The sequence below is a fragment of the Neopelma chrysocephalum genome, unplaced genomic scaffold, assembly GCF_003984885.1.
Source record: "Neopelma chrysocephalum unplaced genomic scaffold, ASM398488v2 Primary Assembly neopelma1_43, whole genome shotgun sequence".
Lineage (NCBI taxonomy): Eukaryota > Metazoa > Chordata > Aves > Passeriformes > Pipridae > Neopelma > Neopelma chrysocephalum.
The window spans coordinates 7724778-7748825 of NW_020897702.1; the positions used below are offsets into that span (position 1 = coordinate 7724778).

General features: G+C 41.8%; 2 protein-coding genes across 4 annotated transcripts in view; both read right to left on the reverse strand.

The window, feature by feature from the left end:
• Positions 1–584: 584 nt before the first annotated feature.
• On the reverse strand, positions 585–12652 carry IL17D (interleukin 17D). The gene is made up of 2 exons (XM_027677701.1): positions 12117–12652; positions 585–2565 (listed from the first exon to the last, which is right to left on the reverse strand). The coding sequence occupies exons 1-2, from the start codon at positions 12650–12652 to the stop codon at positions 2250–2252; spliced, it is 852 nt and encodes a 283-aa protein (XP_027533502.1). The 3' UTR covers positions 585–2249.
• Positions 12653–21077: 8425 nt separating this feature from the next.
• Positions 21078–24048, reverse strand: part of IFT88 (intraflagellar transport 88) — a 45319-nt gene continuing 42348 nt past the window's right edge. For all 3 annotated transcript variants that reach the window (XM_027677201.1, XM_027677200.1, XM_027677199.1), the window contains exons 25-26: positions 22039–22134; positions 21078–21349 (exon numbers count right to left, since the gene is read on the reverse strand). In XM_027677201.1, the coding sequence (XP_027533002.1) occupies positions 21228–21349; positions 22039–22134 (218 nt within the window). In that variant the 3' untranslated portion in view covers positions 21078–21227. The remainder of the gene's footprint in view (positions 21350–22038; positions 22135–24048) is intronic.

Consider the following 24048-nt stretch of genomic DNA (forward strand, 5'->3'; position numbering starts at 1 on the left):
AGCCAGAGTTTTAGCTGGTAGACCCTCTGAGTATTTGCTACATGTTAAATGCTGCATGGTTTGACATTTTGTTGTTGTTTGGGGTCATTTTGCTGCCTTTTACGATGAAGACTTTGCTTTCTATGGTGTGAAGTGTGATGGACCATCTTCACCCTGCCTGAAGTGTGTGTGTAGAAAAAAAACCCACAATGTAGTAGTGAAACTGTATGATAGGCTGCTGAAACATCATCCAATGCAGTGTTTCTCCAGTTTTGTGAGTCTGTCTCCCTTTTGAGCCCCTCTGATTACCATTTCCCTCTTCTCAGAGGGTGAGTAGTTCTTCCACATTAGGAGGAAGGAAAAGTGGTTGCAACTGCTGCAAGTATTTACATTCTCTAGGGAACAGGTAACTACCTTTAATTGCTGGCAGCAGCTAGGCAATTAGCTGTTCTCTGAGTAGTCTAAACACTTTATGACCTTGTTTGAACTCTCCTTTGAGGATTCCCTTGAGATAGAAGCATCACAATTTGAGGAAACACATATCTAAAGACAAGTAGAATTGAGGAAAAGCATCTGCACAAAAGACACAGTTACAAACTTCAATCTGACATCATAAAGGGAATCTTTTATTTGTTAAGCTATTTTAGGCTTTGTACAAAGTTACATAAATTGCACTGAAAAAATACTGTTATGCTAGACTGAGTCATAGAGAGCACAGTCCATAATTGTGCACTAAGATAAGTAGTTGTTGTATGACTTTCATTCTCTGTTTAGCTTGTTAATTCTGGTTAGCTCGTAGTGTTTCCATTCTTCATCCGACAACACTCCAAAGAAGTATGTCTTTGCGTAGTGTAGGCACTTTCTCCACTACGAATTAAAGGCCAGTTTTGAGATTCTTGATGTAGCAAAAGCATTGCTGCATATGATGTTTATTCTGTAAAAATATTGCAGTCATACTCCTTCAACTGTAAAAGATAACTCTGCTGTGCATTCAGAGGTTGATCAGTTTTGGCGAGTGTGGCCCTCCGAGGAATTATGTTTGTGCAAGGCATGCCTGGTTATTCCTGATTCTCATTCACTACATTGAATCAACATTCAGTCTCTTGTTCTGGAAATGCAAATTTTTGTTTATCCAAGGATTCTGCTTAGGGCTTGCCATCAAATTCCATCAGCACTAAGCTACACAGATGGAAGATGGTGCTTCCGCAGACTAGCAGCTCTTGCAGGTGATTGTTACATATGGCATAGGGAAAACTGAGTAGCAGTAATTGTATAAATTGTTTGGACTGGGACTCACTTCAGTAAACTTCTTGTAGCATCTAGAAGTTAAGACCTAGCCTGCTTACTCACCTGCAGAGTACTTGAGATGGAGCCTATCCTCTGTACTTATTTTTTAATGGGGAATCTCCTCTCCTAACATGAAAAAGGTTTTGGCCTTTCAACTGTACAGATACAGTTTTATCACAGGAAACAGTTAAGCAATTAGTGATGGATGAAATCTAATACAGAATTCTTGGGACCCAAAGTGTGTTTTTTCTAACTGATATTTTCTGTGTAATTAGATTTAGTCCACATCAGAAAAGTCTGCTGCAGTTTTACAACATTCTAGCATGTTTTTTCTTAACACTTTTGTACCCTTAGCAATTTGGCAAGTTTAAAAATAGCAAACACATAGAATATTGTTTCATTAATAACTCTAACTCAGCAAAGGTTTCCTTGCTGTAGTGTTTAAATAGCTAAAGATGTAACAGCCAAGAACACTGCTTGGAGTTTATGCAATGTAAAGGAAGGCTCTCCCAGCCTGAGAAATTATCCTTTTAACTGCTGATTTGGCACATGTCCGGCAGCTATGTGATTTTTATATAAGGGTACTTAAGAGTATAAGAGATTCTTTAAAAATATCTACAACCAGCAGCCTGCTATAATAATAGCTAACATGTCTTACAATTGCATAATTTTTTAAAATTGACTGTGAATAAGCAAGGATAAAATGTTCTGCTCTAAGAAAAAGAAAAAAGGCAACTTTGGAATTTGCAACAATGAACTCAACAAGTTCACTAAACAAGTGTACATGAACTAAAGAAGTTCTTCATACGAATCGCCATCTCTAATGATCTGAGTGACTGGACAAAACTTTCCATCTTATAACTGAAATAACTGTAAGCAGAAAAAGAGGACAAGTCAATGTGTTTGCTGCTGTGTCGCGGTTTCCTGAGGTGGTGAAATGTGAATGTGAGGCCGGTACTGTAACACGATTCCTAATATGTTCTTCATTCTGATGAGGGCTTGTTCTGGCTCACCAGCAACTTCACCTCTTGCTTATCTATGCTGGAATTTACGCTTTCGGACTCCTTTTCTGGCTCAGGCACACAGGTGCAACCCACTGGGATGGTGATGTAATCCTCTGTGTAGACGTAGCGGCCCCCAGCACACGAGGACGTGCGGCGCAGGATGACAGTCGGCATGTACACAGGGGTGCTGCGGAAGTGGAAATTCTCCTCCCCAAAGATCCCCATGAGGCAGCCTTTGCACAGACAGTATGCTTCAGGGATGTATTTGGGATATCTTGTGGGATCATAGGAAATTCTATGGGAAAACAAAGATTTGTTAGTACCTCTAAAAATAGATATATATTCCTTTGGAGTGATATAATGTTATTTATTATTATTATTTAATTATAATAATTATATCATGTTTTTGTTGTCTTTGCCAGAGAAAATAGCTGTGGCTATTGGTGTCTGGCTACTTATTTGTAAAGTGTAAAGAAAAAACCATGCACAATTAACAGAACTGATCAGTTCACACGGAAGTATGAAGCATTTGGCTTTCTGAATTGTGAGATTCAGAATAATAAGTTTTGTGGTTTAGACTGAATGGGTAAATAGAGCATTTAAAAGGACACTTGGGCATTTGATCTGCCTCGAGTTCTTCAAAAATTGGTACAAATCCTTGTTAACATTATTTTGTTAAAAACATGACATGATGTTTAAAAATTAATAATTTAAATAGAATTGCATTGTACTATTATTCCTCCAAAAGGTTTTGCCTCCCTACTATTCTTGGAGTTTTAAAGGTGCCTTCCCCTTGAAAGCAGAACTCTGTATTTCCTTCTCTGATTCACCTCTGTCTCTTCCTCTAACCAGAGAAAAGTAGTATTTTCATGCCCACATTGAGATAAACTGTAATGTCAGTGTTTTTTCTGCCCTGGCCTGCTATATTTTGAAGTAAACATTGCCTCAAAGCTTCAAGAGTATAGCCTCTATTTTTTATTGTTTCACCATTTGTTGTTTTCCCTTTCTTTTTGCTTATTAATGCCCTATCTCTAGAAATTCCTTATTAGTAGGAGCAAAGCTTTTAATCTAAGCTTCAGGTTGGACATCAGGAAAAATTCCTGCACAGAAAGGGTTGTCAAGCACTGGAATGGACTGCCCAGGGAGGTGGAATCACCATCCCTGGAGGTGTTCATGAAGCAACTGGTTATGGCACTTAGTTCTATGGTTTAGTTGACAAGGTGGTGATCGGTCAAAGGTTGGACTCAGTAATCTTGGAGGTCATTTCCAACCTTAATGGTTCTATGATTCTAAGTACAGCTAGGATCAGCAAAGCCCAAGTTCTATCATTCCTCTCTGGATGTTGCTGGATGCAGAAACAAAGATGTGATACTATGGTCTCAAGTCACACAGATCCTGGCTGACCTATTACCATTGCTTTTAGCAAGGAGAGTAAAAGCTGATAAAGTCTGCTTGTTTTATGAAATAGAAGACTAAGTGCACGGCAGAGTACATATACTGGAGTGTGTAGCCACACTGCTTATTGTGGTACTGATGTATTTGTTGCTTTGTTCTTTACCTGCTTTTCCTGCTTATACTGGAAGTAATTACCAGGCATGGCTGTAACTTGTACATTATTAGAATGGTGTGCCCTTATTCTAGAAAATATGTTTGCACCTCCAGAAAATGAGGATTTTTAAAAATACCTTCAACTCTTATGCCTGCCACTCTCCTCTTTGCACCTTTGGGTTTCCTCCAGATAACCTTCTGCTGTCACACCATTACAGAACTAGCCCTGCTTCAGCGCTGGTTCTGCTGTCCAGCTAGGGAGGGATGACAGCTGTCTCTGACTGGAGAAGCATTCAGCCCAGAAGTACAGCCAGTGCTCCTCCCTCAGGGCCCATCCCTGCTTTGGGAGGATGCTGACCTCACATATGTTATCACATGCTCACCTGTCAGATAACAGGAAACCCTTTTCTGCTCTTTCCCCTGCTCCTACTTTCACACCGTACATGGTCAGATGCACACAGTGCACAGCAGAAATGTCCTATGGGCTGATACTGGCATGGAGAGAGCATGAAGACACATCAGGAGGTCATCTATGACTCCATGGGGCAAGCTCAGATGTATTTGCCCATGTTTGTCCAGCCCATTCTTAAAAAGCTCCAGCGGAGAACCCCAGCCTGCCCAGACACTCCGTTGCAATACTTTGCTGCCTCTTTACTTGATAGATTTTCCTGACAGTGAAGTAGAGCTTTTTTTTTTCTTAAAAACTAAATCAGTAATTTCCCATTTTTGGGTGGTAAATCACAGCAGCTGAGGATAAAAATTTGAGTAAAAAAGATTTGTATCAGAGAGAATGGTAAATCCTGTAATGTTTACCATGAATTGCTGCAAGAACAGTAAAAATTCTTGCACTGGGTTTTAAGCCATCCTCTACTTGGGATCAGGATAGAACCACCATGCAGTAGATGAAGTAAGGCAACTGCATAACAAAAATGAATCAAATACCTGTCATCAAGATAATTATTTATGGGATAAAACAAACTACTGAGTACACAATACCCCCTTCCCACAGCCATTTTAAAGTAACTGATTTTGAAAACCACAACAGAACCACAGAATCATAGAATGGTTTAGGTTGGAAGGGACCTTAAAGATCATCTAGTTCAAACCTCGCTGCCAGGGACACCTTCCACTAGACCAGGTTGCTCAAAGCCCTATCCAATCTGGCCTTGGACACTTCCTGGGATGCAGCAGCCGCAGCTTCTCTGGGCAATCTGTGCCGGTGCCTCACCACCCTCACTTACTAATTCTTCTCAATATCTAATCTAAACCTGTCCTCTTTCAGTTTGAAGCCATTACTACTTTTTCTGCCCTTTCCCGCTCTGTTGTAGGCCCCCTTTATAGATACTGAAGGCTCTCAGCCTGCCTTCATAGGATAGGTACTCCATCTTTTAGAGCATCTTTGTGGCCCTCCCCTGGACTTAATCCATCTTATGGTGGGGTCCCAGAGCTGGATGCAGTGCTTCAGGTGGGATCTCTTAACAGATCTTAAAGTGATCTTAAATTTTAATAGATTTAAAGTGATTCCTAAATTGTGTTTCCCAGGGTTTGCAGCACTTCCTTGGGTATCAAAGTGTTAGCCTTTTATCTTTTCAGATAATCTCTTAGGTGAGAAGAGGTTTCGGCTGTGGAAGAAGTAGCATAAGTCTGCCTCAAGCTGTGACTGCAGTCACTGCTAGTCAACTCACACTCACCCCTGGGTTGATGCCGATGTTTTTCTGGTCACAGGATTGATTAAAGAACTAATTCAACTGAAAAGTAACTTCATCGAAAACTGTGTATATCTTGCCACATATACACAGAGATCTACACTAACAAGCCAGTGGGAACAAGTAGCTGTCGATGGGGGCAGAAGGGAGCTGCCCTTTTCAGAGTCATCACCTGTTTATCAGGTTAAAGGAAACCTGGAATCACAGCTCTGGCCAAACATAAACTTGATTATCCTGTCATCAAAGAAAAGAGATTTTTAAATATATATATAATGGCCATTATATATATATATATATATTTAAAGAATTGGTTTTCCTCACAGAAAAACCTGTCCAGTTCTCTCATAGCCAGACACTGGTGATGTTGCAGATATTTTTTGCAAAGCTTCTCTGTTCCATTTATACTTGTTTACTTTCCCCAGGAAATACCTTCGTGTTACAGGATCTCACATCAATGTAAAATAAATGTCTGGTAGCCAGCAGAAGGGAAGAAAGGGGAATACAGGCCTTTCTACTGTGATACGTTCCCATTTCAAACTCAAGTGTTAGTAATTTCAGTGGTGGATTGTTAAACACACCATATGTCAAGTCATTGGTATTTCCTCTACTGTATTATCTCTAGCACCTGGTTTATGATGTTACTGGAAAGCATGAACATGCTTCTGCATGCAAACATAAGAGTTTTCACTAGTAACAGAAGAACACTGGAGTCATGGTCTACAACAAACTTTCCTCTCCAAATTCCCACATGGCAAAAGTCAGATATAAATTGGGGGCTTTTTTTGGAAGGATGGTGTGGTTGTGGCATGGTTTTCTACTTTCCAAGGAAAAAATCTCTTGTGTTACTAAGTTTGATGTAGACACATCTACTTCATCATGTGGGGAATTGGAAGGATGATGGATTGAAAATATAGATGTGGTTTTGCATCCAGATCCAGGCACTAAGTAATACCTCCTGAAATTAATAGCTTAACTCAAATGTCACTAAAATCTGGAGCCATATCCAAAGTACTGCATCTTCAGCACAAACCTGTTTGGCAAAGCCATATAACTAAAGCCTTATTTTTATCTTTCTAGGCAGCCCAAACCTACTTGGGTCTGAACCACTAAGAAACACCAGTGACCTAGCTGGATAAATGCAATTGTGTGACCTGTTTCCTCTGTTTGCATGTATGGAACAAGACTACTCTGTGCAGATAATGACCACTGCCTCAGCTGCTTCAGTTTGATGCCTTTCCATTACTCCAAACACATACAAGTCATGTTTTTACATCTTCTAGAACAGGGCATTTTTCATCAGGTTAACTAATCAGACAAAACACATGCTCCAAGTTCCCCCTGACACCTTCCTACATGTAGTGTAAGATACACCCAGCTGGCATGAATGCAGCTGGGAAGAGTGGTGGAGGACCAGAGAAGTGCAACTTTTCACTGGCATCCAGCCGTCCCCTACAGCCTTGTGGCCACTGCTGCAAACTAGACAGCCCAGACATTTTTATGAGGATTGCCCTTGTCCTGTGAACTCAGGTCACTGGTATATAAGGCTAACTCTACCTCACCAGCGCTCCTGATTCACAAGCAACAGGAGCAAGGGAGCTCTGCTGGGCTGCTCTGTTTCCGTCTGCTGGAACACGAAGCAGGTTTGTGCTGAACTAGAACTGCTAATGAAGTGTGACTAGGCTGCTTTTCCTTATGACCCTACGAGGGCTTTGAGGACTTTGAGGGCTCCCAGTGAAAAACAAACTTCCTACCGTTTATGTTCTAAGCCTGGAAACTCAAGAAAAAGTTTCTGTCAGAAGTAAAACTCTTGCAGAGACTTTATCTGTCTTGTCCTGTGCTGCTACTTTCACTTGTAGTATTTTTAATAATATTATCACTTCACAGTTTCCAAGCTTCTGAATCCAGGGAGTGAGATGCTGTGCTGGGGCAGGCAGCTGACTCTTCAGAAAATGACTCTTAGCACTGGGCTAACAGCTGGATGTTATCAGAAGTCTAATAAGCAGATCATCATCCCCTTTACACTCCAAAATACTTACAGGATTAAGAGCTAATAACTTTTTTTCCCTCTTGGCAAGACATTTATTTTCCTATAGCAGGTGCTCTTTTGTTCACATTATACTTAGTTTGTTTTATATACAGGTCGTAACTACAGTGCTTGCAAAGAGTAGTCTAACGCTATAACTGACTCTCTGAAGAGTTGTATGAACATGTCCTCAACTGAAAAGGATGGCAGTCTGTGACCCCTTGTATTCTTTCCCTTGGCTGTATCTTTGGGATATGCACACTGTGCCACACGGTACTATTAAGTCCTGAAAAATGTCTTGGATAAGCTTCTAGAAAACCACTGGAGTATTATGTAAAGGAAAGACCTCTTTTTCAAACACACTGCAGACACGCTTGGCTTTTACCAGTAAAAAAAGACTTGCCTGTATTACTTTTATTAAAATTTTATGCAAATGAACACTAAACCAAGGATGCTTTGAAACTGGTTTTTGAAAATCAATAAAAACAAGCTGGGCAATGTTTGAGAGAGAGAGTGGATGATGTGAGATTTCATGATCAGAGCAACACTAACAATAAAAGTTAAATCTCTGTAAATAACCCTTAGTAAACATAGGATTAGGCCCCAGAGGCAGACACAGAAACTATGGGATTTGGAAATTCAGAAACGTGAATGACTTCTTGAGTACACATAAAGAATTTTTGCTAAAGTCACACAGAAGTGTGTTTGCAGAAGACTCTGAATGTATTCCTACAAACTGGCCATGACTGTTAGTACAACCTTAAGAAAACAGAAAATAAAAATAGAGGTGATGTGTACAGCTGATTAATGAATGGCATCTATGCTCTGCAGCCCCAAGAATGGAATCACAAATTAACACTACCTGTAAAAATGCTGTTGACTTCAGTGGGATCAGATTTTCCAACCGTTACCCTGAGTTTTATGATCAGACCCTGCAAACATTTAGACATGCATTTAAAATTAATCCTTTTTATAATGGTTCTTGTCTATGAGAAACTTGTCTGTGCACCTGTAGAGCTGAGCTTGCATTGGTAAAGATTCACCATGATTATGGCTTCTGTAAATTTTAACAAGTAGCACCCATCCTGTGCTGTTAGCAGGGTTTTGTAGGTCAACCCATATCACTAATACTATTTAAGCAACTCTGAACCATAGGAGCAGCCAAGGACCATGACCCTTGCCAGAACCTCCTTGTACAAGCAGGCTTTCTGGATATCATTGACTGTCCATTTAGTAATGCTGCTAAAAAGGACAAGCAGCTCCTGGATGGGTGCCACAAACTGGCACACAGTCTGCCTGATGGATTTCATGAAATGATGATTTCATGGCAAAGCTTCTGCTGCTGGCTTTATTTTTTTTTAAAAATGGGTAATTTTTAGACCAGCTTCCTGAACTGAACAAATCCAACATGCCTAACTGCCTTCAGGGAACTCTGCTGTCTCTTTATAGCTCTGCAGAGTAAAGAGCAATTCGTGTGATTAAACTTTGTGCCCTGAGTTATATACTGATCTCCTGTGGCCACCAGGGTGGAATTTCAGTATCAGACAGATGAATATTTTTCTGCTAACTTTTGCTTTAAATACCACCTGTTGGTTGCTGCTAGCAGCAGGGTTGGGGACCAGATGGATCTGTGGTGCAATCCATGTGCAACCCCTGTATCTCTGGGTTGCAGCAAGCCAAAAATGATGTAAGTCTTGATTTTTGTATAACCAAATTAAAAGACCAAGTAATGGAAAATAAATAGTAAGCACAGAACAAAGACAAGGAAAGAAGCCACATAAGGATTATCTAAGCTTTAAGCCAGTCAAACCTAATTCTTCCACACTTAGAATGACAAACTTGGGATACAGGCAATGCAGGGGGGTGAACAGATCTCTAAGTAATATATTTGATTCTTTCTCATAAATGCTGATATGAAAAAAATTCAGTTGAACTGAACAGTTGTCTGAGCAGAAGAATTACAAACAGCAGTGTTAAAACAGCTGGGAGCAGGTGCCTAGGGAGATATACAGTAAGTAGAGCCAGACTTAATATCTTCAATATTAATGACCTGGAATAGGGTGTGTAAACAGTATGTTAATGAAATCTGCAGATGGTAACAATGGGAACTGCTGCAACACCAATGAAGATGTAGAAACAGCGTAAGGTATCTCAGACATTAAAATGCAGGTCAAAAATGAATTGCACTGTAAGTTTTTAGGTGCAGAAAAGAAGTCAGAGAGCAGGATGTCTGTGAGACACTCCAAAACGGAGCAGGCATCTTGATGCAAATTTCAAGTAGTCAAATCCAGCCCTTGAGCAGTGTCCTATAGTGTACAAGAGCAGTCTACTTAGTGAATTTATTTCACTACTAAAACAACTCCAGTGATTCAGAAGGCAGTCCAGGAGACAGCAATGAATCAGTGAAGGGGAGAAATTTATGAGGAAAGATTGAATTAAATGTGAGTAGGCTTGACAGGAAGGTTCTGTATTACAGAAGACACCTGTAAGCAGTTTTTCAGATTAACACCCCAGCCATGGAAAAGAAATCGTTGGGATTGTGTAAATTAAATCGGTTAACCATTGACAAAGTGTCATGTAACATCACTTGCAGGTTCTTAATGGAGAGCTGCATGTCCTTATCAAAGATACACAGTAGCTCTAATGGAATGAGGGAGCTTGCTTCCAGAGTACTCCAATGAAGACTGTAGAATAAAACAGATCTTCATATCTAGCTTCAAAATCTATGACATAGCAGTTTGGAATAGCTAATGCACTTTAGCAATTTTATATTTTACACTTTCATTACAAATCTTGCAATGTCTATTGGTTTCTCAATGCACACTAATGATACAGTAAAACCACAGTCACAAAAAAAAGCTGTAAATGGGATCTGTTAACTGGACCATGTGTTCAGTTCTTTTCAACCTAGAGAAACAGTTTTTTGCCTAAATATATTTTTAGATTTTGCTTTTAATAGTATACTTTTTTTTCCCACTATCTTTCAAAATTCCTAGCTTGGAGATGCCATCATGTTACTTGTATGTGAATGGTTAGTGGTTTGTTTGAAAACATTTTGATGAAAAGTACAGTGGATTTACAGCTTCTTAATAAACTTTTTGTAAGCCAAGCCCCAAAAAGCAGCTGGTTCTCTGTTAAGAAATAAGTCTATTCAGAGGCCCAACTGAAAATAAACACCTAACGAGATGTAAGCATGGAAGGCATTGTTTTCAAACCAGAAGAACAATTTTCTGATAGCAATACTTGATATATCTGATTATGATAGCAAATATTTGGCAAAACCATCATAAAAATTACCTGAGCCTAGTGGTAGGTGTTTCATTCATCATACTTGCTTTGCGCATGCTTAGGTAGCTTAAAAATCCTCAGTCTGCTTAGAGAAAATGTATTACTAAAAATACTTTGTTTATGAAAAACTTACTGAGCAAATAAACCATTTTTCTCTCGGTAGGATTACTTCAACTAAAAGTGTGTAAAACCCATGCCACAGAATGAATGTTTATTGGAGACCACTAACAAGGAGATGTTTGTTTGCTGAATACACAGTAACTGCATCAAAGCATATGGGAAGGATAACACACAGAAAGTAGCAAGAAAGTCAGTTCCTTTTAAGTATGGGCATATTTTACCTTCCTCTTGTCTGCAGTATCTTTACAGAAAGATGAAAACAGAGAACTCAGTTCTTTTAGTTCTGTTAGTCTAAGACAAACCACCAGAAGGCTTGATAGTCTTCTGAGAATGTGATCACACATTGGGTTTAGTGTTCTAGATAAGTGGTTTCCAAGCTTTTCCATAGCTCCCTGTAGAAATGCAGACCCTTGGTTTGTGTATTAATTAGCCTAAATTCAAATTATTCAAGTTATTTTTATGCCCCCTTAAAAATAGTCTGTCAGCCTCTGTTCCACCTCAGGGGAAGGAGGTTTGCAAAGCATAGGCTGAAAACACAGATGCAGAATACTGCTGTACTCATTCCTTGCCTATGCTCCTACAGCAAACTGGACAGCAATCCCTTGGGAGTGTTTGGTAAGTGAAGATATGGCTCTGCCTGTATGTAACATGAACACAGAGTGTACTCATGTATTTTAGAAACAGCAGAGTGTCTGGAGTCACATCTCAGGAAAAGATCTGAGCCCCCTTGGGGCTGCTACAGAGTCAGGAGGTGCTTCCTTGGCGGCGGTTCTTTGCTGAGGGTCCTCTGAGTGAACTTCACATATGACAATTTCCCCAAGCAACTTTCTGAGGGGTGGTCTGTGCTCCCAGGTGGGTGTGAGCTCCATCTCACGGCTCACTCCACCTCATTCGTTTCTCTTTCTGCCCATTAGACGTATTCTTCAGACAAGCTGTTTTTATCGCCTTACCTAGACGTCCACTTTAGCACCTTTCCTCCCGGCTGCTGCTCGGTGCCGCGGTCACCCCTCGGCCCCCCGATCATGCCCTGGGCACAGCGCAGGGAAAGCTGCAGGATCCCGGCGCTGCCGGCCCCACACGGGGACACCGGCCCGGCTCCCTTCAGCCCTCCAGGTCCCCTTGAGGCAGCTGGACCCCCCTTCCCGCGGCTCCCGGAGTCACCTGTAAGCCCAGGGCGATGCGCTGCGCAGGTTGACGGGGAGCCGGACCCTCTTGTCGGCGGCCGGGCGTCCCCCGGCGGGGCAGCTGGCGTTGTGCTGGCGGCCCGGCGGCTCGGGCTGCAGGGTGTGGTGGAAGGCGCTGAGCATGCCCGCCGCCAGCCGCCCGTACAGCTGCTCCAGCAGCTCCTCGGGCCGCTCTCCGCAGCTCCGGGTCCGCGCCGGCCGCTGCTTGTGCGCCCTGGCGGGCTCGGCGCGGAGCGGGAGCAGCGCCGCGCAGAGCAGCGCCAGCAGCGCCGCCGCCGCCCGCACCTGCAACGACGGCGCCGTCAGCGGGGATGGGACCGCGACCCGCCGGCACCACCCGCGCCCCGCAGCCCCCGGCCCGCAACCCGCAGCTCTTACCCTGCCTCGCTGCATGGCGGCCGGGCTGCTCCGCCTCGAGGGAGCCGCGAAAGGCGGCGGGCTGCGGCGCTGCGTCGTGCCACTGGCTCTCCCGGCGAAGGAGCTGTTGGAAAAGCGCCCCGCGCCTAACTGCATCTCCCCTGGCCTCGCCTGCCAGGAACATGTTCGGCGGCGCTCACGGAGAGGCGGCGAGGGCTCGACGCCGGGCGCGGGCCGGTCCCGCTCTCCGCCGCGCTGCCCCCGGCCCCGGCACAGCCCCGCGGGCACGGCCGGACTCGGTCCACCCACAGGCTCCCGGTCACCGGCTCGGCGCTCCCGCAGCCCGCGGGTGCCGCCGGCAGCCGCGCGCTCTCTCCCACCGCGCCCGCGGCACGGGCAGGGCCGGGATCTACTTGGCCCCGCCGGGACACTTGGCGTCCACGGCTCGAGAGTGAGGCAGAGCCAGGGGGACTTGGCCCAGTCAGAGCCAAAGGGTCAAGGCAGATGTTAAAAAAACGCGGGGATTTACAGCTGGAAATAGCCCAGCCCTGGCTGTGTGACTGCAGCTGGCGAAGGGACCGCTGCAGCCCGGGCTCTCCCAGTCACTTTAGAGCAATTGGCACTGTCCCTCGTAGCGGTCTGGGATCTCCGACGCACCTCTGGTGCGTTTCTCCAGAAACATCCCCAGCAGGCACTGGGGTGGTTGATGTCCCGCATGAAGACTGGGGCTGGCGAAGGTGAGGTCGCTTGGAGCTGTCCGTGCGACAGCCTGATCTGCCAGTTCCTCCTGCTCAGGTGGCCTGCGGCAGACACCCACTGCAGTGTCACTCTGCTCACTGCAATAAGAGCCGCTTCAGAAGGTGAGAAACTTGCATGATACACATCTAGATGAGGTTGAGGTGAGTATCACCTCTAATGACTTCTCCATCTATTCTGTGCTGGCTTGCTGGTACTTTTAAAAACACATAATGCAATGCATTGATCGTCTCTGGCACAACCCACAAAAATAAGCATCTGTAGTACTCTGGATCATAAAAGATGTGGTGCACTGAACTGATCTGCATTAAAAACAGCCTTGAGAATTTATCACTTGAATCAAATGTTTCATGTGCTATGTTAAAGCCCTGTACCTCTCTTGAGGCATTTAGTATAAGGATAGTTAATATGAAAATACTGATCAGGAATGAGGGAAAATAGGAATCATAAATCATACAAGGACTGAGAAACCCCAGCTTTGTACCACAGAAATACAAGACATCAGGTTCACTGACCAGACTGGAATTGAAACAGAACAAATTGGCATTCATAATGAAGTGACTTAATTTCATGGTTTCTGAAAAGTCATTTAGTTAAGTCTAACTGTGATTTTTTAGTGATTTTGGTACTGTATGCATCACAGGTCAGTATCACTTATGAGTAGTGACTTAACCTTGAACTGTGAGGGATTTGAATCAGGTTTTGACTTTGAGGAAGGACTGTTTAAAATTGAATTAAAAACTGTCCTTTGCAGTCTTATCCTCAGGTGAGAAACTGGGGCAAGGCAGATTCCATTTAACTCAGTCCAGTCTAACTCCGGAGCTCGGCGCTGCACCTGGCCTTGGTTACTTCAACACCTTCGAGTGATATGTGTGGTAACATGGCAAATATTTATCACAACAGATTTTTTTATATTACTCTTCCATAGATAAACCAGTATTTTTTCTCAGTGCTTTCCGAGTAGCATAAGGATGTCACACTTGGTTTTCCAAAAGGACTTTTAGGCACTTCCTTTATATTGGCCTTTCTGGGAGAGGTCTGCCTCAAAAAATCAGAGCAGATGAAGAGAAAACAATGGAACAAGCATCAAATTGCCAGTGAATTTAAGGCTTTGAGTTTTATCTAGGCAATATTCTAATTCTGTACATTACTTGCATTGTACTGTCTTATTAACAATCTTGTTGATTCAAATAATAAGAATCAGAGAAGGGCAGCAAATGAGATCTATTACACAGGATTTGAAAGAGCACAATGACAGTTCTCATGGCATACTCTACCCCAGAGACATCTGAGTCATAAAAAATTCACTAATACATTTGGCAAATTAGGTTCTTCTACGACTTTGAGAAATTACTAACCAGTGTCATTGTCATTGGAGCTGAACTATAATTTTCTCAGAATTTGAGGGGGGTTTAAAACATCTATGTAATGAAATACTGGAAAAAAATATTTATTAATACAAAGTCTGTCCTGAATTTGACGCAATACATGATAATATTTCAATCAATGATTTCAGAATAACAGGCATATGCACCTGTATGTGAATCTATAGGGAATTCCATGGCTTATGTTGTTTGCTAAGAGAAAACAGGGCAGCGAGATGTTTTCCTTTGATGGCCTTAGCTGAAAATTCCCAGCAACAGAGCACGGAACATCCAGCCCATGCTCTTGACAACAGGGTCAGTTGGAGCAGCAACCCTCCATTGCCATGGGAAGCCCCTGCCTCCCTGCCTGTGGTCCTCCCAACCTCATGCCAAGGCTGCCAGTCGCAAATCTCACAAGCATCCAGGAGACACCTATTGCAGGCTGGCTATGTCACCATCCCCACAGTGACACGGGCTATCGCCAGCCTGCTGCCTACCATCCCGTTCCCACTACATCATTGGGCTTGGTGCCAGAAGTTGGTATCATTTTCAATTCCTTATCTTTATATCAGTGTCCTTGTAGAAAGTAGTAAATCTCTCTGGCTGAGTGGGGGAGGAAAGGAGTGGACCATGATCTGGTCATGTCCTTGGGTGAGCCTCCGGTTCTAGAGGACAAAGGAGGAACAGCCACCATCTGTTGCACTAAAGGCAGCCCCTGCCTTGGCCCCGCTCACGGAAGTGCAGCAGCCCTCCCTTCCCTGCCCTCCTCCCTGCCCTCTCCTCTCAGCCCTCCCTCACCTGCCAGCCTCCAGTCATAAGTGTTCTTCTCAAGAGTGTCCCAAGCTGCTGGTGTTTCCCCTTAGTGTTCCAACAACATATTATCTTAAACTTTCCAGTTTCCTGACCCAAATGTATTACAAATGAAGATAACATCTCCTTATATGCAAACATTTAATCTACAGAAAACATTCTATTTTATTGGATTCTGGTGACCTTCATGGTATGCCTTACCATTTCTTAACCTCCTTTATTCCCCTTATATTATCCCTTTTTAACCAAAACAAAGAGGCAATGTTTGAGAGGAAGGGGAAGAGAAACTTGTCACTTATAGGAGAGACAGAAGGAAAAGTATTTCTTTCACTTTTACATAATATTCTAAATACTCTTTCTGGCAATTGTCATTCAACATTTATACTTGGGAGTGGCATCTGCCTCTCTCCTGAGATTATCACTATAGTGATCAATGCCAGATAATAAGAATTTCAGTTCTACAAATCCCTGCTATGAGAAAGTCAGGATGTTCAAAAGAAAACTAAGCTGTGCAAGAATAAGGCAGACATTTTTAGTGAGTTCGTATGAATAAGAAGAAACATTTTCTCCATGTGGTTCCATGAGAGCATTTCATGCAATATTAAACACTGAAATGTGTTTAATGAAAAACACAGAAGGTTTGTGTCTTCATTGTCCCAGACACATTAACGAGCAACGAGCAACCTTGTCAGGACTTTTTCTTGGTTGGGATTGTTGTCTTCCTTGCATGATAGCTGATTCCAGATACTTTGGCTCACATATAAATAAATCACATTATTATGACAAGCATTATTAATGATACCACATAATGTGCTTGTCACAGCAATGGCAGAACTGCCCTAAACTGGCATATTCCAAATGTTTATCCCCATCCTGCTACAGCAGTGTGTACATTAATGAGATCCTGCCTCTATCTGAAATAATGATCTGAAAAACATTTAAAAAATCATCATATAGACCTTAAAGTTGAACAACTTGTATTGTGGGTGGACCAAACATTCAGATGCCATCACCAGTAGGTATAAATCTTCAGACAGAGAATTAAATTATTCCCCAAAGATACCCTTCTCCTTCACATTCTGTTTGCAGATAACCTGTCACCCAAATTGTTCTGTTCCCATTCATCTTCCCTGCACTTGTAAGGATTGTAATACCACTTTGCAGCTTCCACGGCATAGCATCTTCTACAGCAGGATCTCAGCATTGAGATTTACAGTTGTTAGGCAATTCAGCATTGCAAAAGTGAAATTCTTGCAAAGTGAAGAATCCTCAATGGACTTCATTTTGCAAAGGTGGAAACCGAGGAGCAAACAAGTTAAAAATAGCTTTCTACCAAAAAGATGCCTTTGACATCAAGAACAATCAAAGCCTAGCAAATTAAATTAATTTCTTACAGTCTCAGACTATGCTAGTAAAGGAACCAAGATGAGAAACAGCACTTCCTCATAATACCTGCAAATCTATTTATTGGCAATTCTAAACACAAATACAGGCTAGGTGGACAATGGATTGAGAGCCCTGAGGAGAAGGACTTGGGGGTGTTGGTTGAGAAGCTCAATGTAACCAAGCAGTGTGCATTTGCAGCCCAGAAAGCCAATTGTATTCTGGGCTGCACCAAAAGCAGTGTGGCCAGCAGGTTAAGGGAGGGGATTCTGCCCCTCTACTCTGCCCTTGTGAGACCCCACTTGGAGTGCTGCATCCAGTTCTGGGGTGCCCTGCATTGACCTGTTAAAGCAATTCCAGAGGAAGCCATGAAGATGAACAGAGGGCTGGAAAACAGGCTGAGAGTTGGGGTTGTTCAGCCTGAAAAAGAGAAGGCTCCAGGGAGATCTTAGAGTAGCCTTCTCGTACATAAATGGGCCTACTAGAAAGCTGGAGTGGGACTTACAAGGGCCTGTACTGACAGGACAAGGGGGAATGGCTCTAAACTGAAAGAGAGTAGGTTTAGATTAGATACTAGGAAGACATTCTTCACTGTGAGCGTGATGAAACACTGGAACAGGTTGCCCAGAGAAGCTGTGGATGCCCCATTCCTGGAAGTGTTCAAGGTCAGGTTGGATGCGGCTTGAAGCAACCTGGTCTAGTGAAAGGTGTCCCCTCTACACATGGGGGGTTAGAACTAGATGATCTTTAAGTGCTCTTTTAGCCAAAAGCATTCCGTGATTCTATGAACTATATATCTTTTTTTTTGTACAGCTTTTAATTCCCATGTTACTCTAGAATAGCTTTCTTTTAAAAGTAATGAATTATGCAATCTGTAATGAAGAATGTTCAAAGTAAAACATGAAATATATGATCAAGAATACTTTGATACTGTGGGATTAGGTTTGTTTAGAAATAAATAAATAAACGACTACCCAAGTAATCATTTATATTTGGCTACTGTACATTTTTCATACATGTAAAGAGAAAGGCAACTTTGTATTTACCACCTAAGGAGTCTTTCTGCTGTGCTATCACCTAAGGAGTCTTTCTGGTGTGCCATTTGCAATTGGATATGTCTATCTCGTATTGGCCTCATTAGCCACCAGCGTGCTTATATCAAATGTGGATAGAGCCTTCCTAAATCTTGGTTCGTGAAGCCTAGCCATGATGAAAGAGAAAGGCAACTTTGTATGTAACTAAATCCAGCAAATCCTGAGGAAGATCTCAAGTCTGAGAGGTCAACTGAGGATTGTTTAATATTGGGACCAATACATTTTTCATGATAATACAAGCTAAAATAGCTCACGAGTCAGTTCCTCAAGAGGATTAGCAATTTCCTAGGTTTAATACTGCTACTCTTCTAATATAAAAGAATAAATTAACATAATAGCAGTCCTATTGCATTTGCTAAAACTTTATTCAGGAATTTTAAATGATTGATCTACTGATTTCAGAATATAAACACAAAATTGGGGTTTAAATATTGCTGGAAGTACATGCCCACAGTGTGGCTTCTGGAGATGGAGTCTGTTTTTTCAATCAAACCTGAGGAAATGTTTCTGTTTGAATTTCTGGGATGAAGGTAGAATTATTTAGCTCATTCAGTGCTTCCACTCCTGTGGTTTCTGAGACTTATCACAAGACTAAGGGCATCCTACATGGCAGCAGGGAATGTAACTCATTGCACCTGAGCTAAATGCCAACCAATCTTCAGGACAGGGGCAGTGTGATCACATCAACATAGCACAATAATCCCATATAACACAGGTAATCATTTTAGACACAACACCCCACTGGCCTGGCCGTGCTTCCTTCGAGACCTGAGCTGTCTGAATCTTGCAGGTGTGTTCACCTCCTGACAGCTTGAGGCCTTCCAACAACACGCTGACACAGCACTTTGGACATGCCTGCAGCTTCTTTCTCTACAGATTCCAGTGTATTAGTCCCCATTAGGGATCACTCTTCAGCCTTGGGTCCAGCTGGGATGTCACATCTTGTGTTCCCTCACACAGAACGTCTCGCACCAAAGAAGAAGGATGTTGCACTGAAACTGCTTACAAAGAATGCTTCCTGGCCCAGGCTCACCTTTGGATGATGCAAGGCAATTGCGTGGGAGATCATTTGTCATGGTACAAAACTGTACTCCTGTGCACCCCTGTGCTACTGGCCTTACAGTACAGACGGTTACACATCAGCTCCTCTGCTCTGGGCTTGCCCTGGCAACACTGCGATTCCAGTAGAGACGTAACCACAGTTAACATGGTTTTGAAGTAGATGAACCTGGGCTACATCACTTTGTCAGTGGGACTGATTATTCTGGCGTTGGAGCTGGATCACATGGCTTTCTGTCAGTTCAGAACGAGCTCAACTGTGCTTACAAAATAACATGCAAATACATTATAACCCAGAGCATTATATAATCAGATCCTCATGCTGTAGGAAACAATATGTTCCAGAAGTGCCTGTGAGTTTGTGCAGGACTGGAACAAAAGTGCAATTCCTTGTAATGCACAGGATTTTACATAATGTACAGTTACTTAGGACAAACTGAACCAAGAAACTGCTGCTGGTCAAAATCTCTCTGATGTCCACAGGAGTGTTTCTACACTCACTAAGTTGTGAACCATATCCCAAGTCATTAGTAATTCCTACCACTTCATCATGAACATGTCTGTGTGATTGCAATGTTTGATTAGATGCTCTACGCAAATGTTTTTGTGTTAGAACGGCATGACAGTATCTTGCCTGTCTTCTCTTTTGCACTGTTTCACAGGTTCATTTATGCTCCCTGCCATGGTCCCAAGTATTTCCTCTCACTGTGATTAAGTCAGGTATCTCATACCACTGCTGTCTGTAGCTGAAAATGCTCCCTCCTGCCTGGCACATTGCATCCTGGGGGTCCAGGTCTTCCAAGACTAAGCCTGACAGAAAAGAACTACTATGACATCCAGGAATATGTCATTCCATGACCAGAGCAATGGATACAGCAGGACTGGGGAGCAGGCAAGAAGACTTGGAGAAGTAAGACAGGTGCCGTCCACATCCTTCTTGCATTGTTTTCCATCCCTTAGAAGGATCAGACCCCATAGCTTTTTGTGTGTCTCTCCTTTGATGAGCTCCTCGGGATGTTCATAAGCCACTCTGCATATGTTCTGCTCATCCCACCAGGAGGAAGCTGGTGCAGTCCTAGGCCGAGCTCTGCACCAGTACCATGGGAAGCAGGTACATACGAAGTAGCTCATTAGCTGTACCATAAACCCCACAGGATAACATTCCTGACCACTTGTAGAGACACACTATGAGGCTAGGCAGATGTTTTTAAAACATGGAAGGAACCTTTCGTGAAGATATGAAGAGAGCTCTCCAGTGTCACTAGCTGGGAAACTGAGCACCAACACCCAAGCACTGGAAACACCAGAGTTGGAAATTTTAGAAGACTGAATCCTTGCATTTCAAAGTACAATAACCAAACTCTAACTATTAAACCAAACTCATGCTAATGTTCTAAAAACAAGCCACCTCAGTGGACTAGTTTTTCAAGTATTTATTAGGAAATTCTGAACACCCAACTAGTATTTTTATCACCCAAAAGTGATTTAAATCAGGAATTTAACGTGTCTCAGTAACTTCAGGTCAGACTTGTTCAGTTCATAAACAAAATGAGGATTTCTGCAACTAACATTTTTGCCCATACTCAGCCTGGGCTGTAGAAAGCTACCACTGTGTAGTCAGTGCCACAGTCTCCAACATAAGATTCAAAAGCTGCAATCTACTTAGGAATTCTGAACAAACTAGACTGCCAACTCTGACCAATAAGGAGGTTGTCAAGAGACTGCAAAATGGCCCTAGTTCAGCTAAGCATAGACCAAAATTAAGATGCTTTCCTTGGTATCAGTGTTAAGTGCTTTGCTGAACTGGGGCCTTAAAGGAAGACCAAGGTCACATCCAACATTTTCAGAAAGTCAGTTCACAGGCCTTAAATAAATTCTGGCTTTGGATGAAGGATATGGCATTTTCAACCTTGTAAGCACTGCTTTGAGGTATTTCGCACTGAAAGGTGAAATTTTACAGGCTTCTGTGTTTCATATGATCATCATATCTATCTCTGAAAGGAAAAGCTTCATGCATTTGATATAGTTTGCAATGAGTTTTAGTACCTGTGTAGATTTTATGCATGAGTAAAATAAGCATTATTTTTAAAAAATCAATTATAAAAGACACCGCAATTTCAAGTACAGGTTTTTAATGTAAGGTACCATATATCCAAAATATTTCCCAAATAATTTATCAAAATCTACTACAAAATCATAATGAATGAAAGTTTTTCAGCTAAAACTTTTACAGGGATTAAAAAAAAATGTTGAGTGGCCCATATGCTATTCTGGAAGCAGATCTTCTCCTAGTTCTTCATCAGCAAAGTCATCTTCCTCAGTTCTTTTTCTTGCTGCTGTTCTTGGTCTTTCTGCTTGTGGGCCAAGTGGATCTACGTAGGAGGCATCTGGGATTTAAATAAATACATTTGAAATGGTTACCTGCAAGTAATTTTAGCTTTGTTTCAAACATACAAAATCAAACACAAGATTTGGTTTTAGCACTGCACATCTGTAAGGTGTCTTTGAAATGCAGACCAGAAAGAGCATATGAACACTAAAGGAGAACAAAATATTGCATTTAGGAACTGATGAAGGGCACTAGAGCGAAGTTCCTGAGTGCTAGTGATAGAAGCCTTTTTTTCCCCTTCCTTTTTTTTTAATAAATTTCTCTTTATTATATAACAATGAGAAAAAGACTTTGGAAAAGTGCAAGGAACAGCAAGACAGATTACTTGTTTAAAGAACGGCTTTTTAGGAAGTACCACATTCCACATGGAGTTGAGTTTTTAAACCCCTTTGAAAACTCAATCTTATTGAACATCTTACTACTGCAGACTCACAGAAACTGATTTAAAAGATGCAGAAGACAGATATCAAAAGTAATATGAAAGTAAATGAGCCACATTTCCTAGTATTTACAACTACTTTATAGTGAGTTCTGAACAATGAAGCTAAAATCTCATTTTAATGAGGAACATGTTTCCCTAATTATCTAATTTTACATGCTCTTCCAATAATTTATTTTTTCCTCTCTCCTTGTTTTTCCACTCTGTGAGGGCCAGGAAAGTTAAGAAGGCCTAAGATGTCCACTTGCCTATTTCTTTATTGCTTCTACTTTCATAGGGTTCATTTGTTCCAGGCAAAGCTTTTAGTTTGGCACTCAGTCTTTCCCCTTTGGTACCACCACTGTCTGGGGAACAGAAAAAAAAAAGGAAGACAAATAACATGCTGTTATATTCCGTGAAATCATGATACAAGAACAACATCAATTTAGCTACTACTATCTGTCAAACAAGGTTTGGATGAAACCATCTTTTCATGATGGATACAGTACTCAGTTGTAATAGTGGTCTTTAAAACACAATGGACACTGTGTCCATACACACGTGTGTTAATGTTTTTTAAAAAATATATACAGCCTTATTTACTTTGGAGTAAACACCTTAAAATATTTCTGCTTCAAATGCTGACATTTCAGTTGCTTATGAATTAGTCACATTTTGGAGTTAAAATAAGCACAGTGAATATAAACACCGTTACAGGGTATACGGGACATTTCCTATGTCTATGTGCTTACCAATATATCAGTGTGATCCACCTGCTCCGTACTGTCAAGGTTAAACACAACACTGACTTTGCTTCTAATGAGAAGGGTATATTTGACACGCGCTGTCTGCATGGCAGGCAGGCACAGTTCATGTATACAGACCATCCTAGCCCTGCATCTTGCTGTAAACACTGTGCTGGCAGCTCAGTTTGCAGCGGGGCCCCAAGGAATGTGTCGGCTCCAAGGGCTGCCTCCTGCCCAGACAACATCAGATTAACATTCTCTTGCCACAGCAGTATTCCAGACACTTTAAATATTCTGTTCACCTCTCAATCTCTTTTTCACATTCATGGCAAGCTTTCAATCTCATCTGCTACAACAAATTTTTATGGCATATATTTTCTCCTAGGAGAAAACATTTCGAGTTTGACTTGGTATACTTGGAAGGCAGGGCATGCCATACAGCCAAATACAAACATGCTCATTTACAACACCAAAGAACACCGTTATTAAAAATCTTCCATCTGTAAGGAGGAAAAATGGGTTTCATTCAGTAAACATTAATTGCAAAGTCTGGACTTGGCAACACATTTCCATTGCATTATTTACTCTAAATGTTATTTTAATAAATATTGTTACAATTAAAAGGAAAAAAAACAAACAAAACCCCAAACTTCTATGAAGATGACAAACCTTAATTTCTTTATAAATACTATTGCAGACTTCCGTTTGCTCAGCCCTAAATTGGAAGAACAATGTCTCTGCTCCAAGTAAGATCTAATACATACAGTCACATGTCAAACACTGAATAAGTTCACAAGATACAGATTACAGTTGAAACTTCAAAACGAGGAAAATGTATTTTAATGTACATCTACTTCCCTCAGACCAATTCTCACTGACAGGCTTCATGAAAGAAGTGAATACGTAACAAAGGATTTGAACAAATGGAGAGAAATCAATGGGTTGGACTGGGGGGGGCTCAACCAAAGGGCTGAGAAACTACAAAAAAGGGATGTCCCTTGAGTTCAGCGGGCTCTAGACAGGTCTGTGCAACAAAGATGGTGTGGATAAAAATGTTTTGAGGACAGTTTAGAGGAAAATACAAAATAATAACAAGGAGAAAAAGAGTAGGATAGATGTAGGCGCAGAGTCTTGTGCAGTGGAAAAGAAATAATTTACAAGATAATGAATAAAATTGGAAGAAGCAGTAAAGAGTTGCAAAGACAGGAACAACACAGCAGAAACTAAACTAGGGGAAGAATGAGCTAGTTAAAGAAACTCCACAGGTTTAATTGGTTGGTTCCAGAACGGAAGAACTGGGTATAATGAAAATAAAAGAGGAAGAAGATAGCATATCAAAGGTTTTTTACTGCGAAGGAGGAAAACACGTGGGGTTTAGTGATACTACCACAGGAAGGTGAAAGACTTTGTATTAACTAAAAGACAGAAAAGAAGGATGGTAAACAAACCAAACTGGCTGGGATAAACATAATATCCACAAGTTACCTGTACATCTCATTTTCCTAAAAATATACAATTGAAAACAGAGGCTTT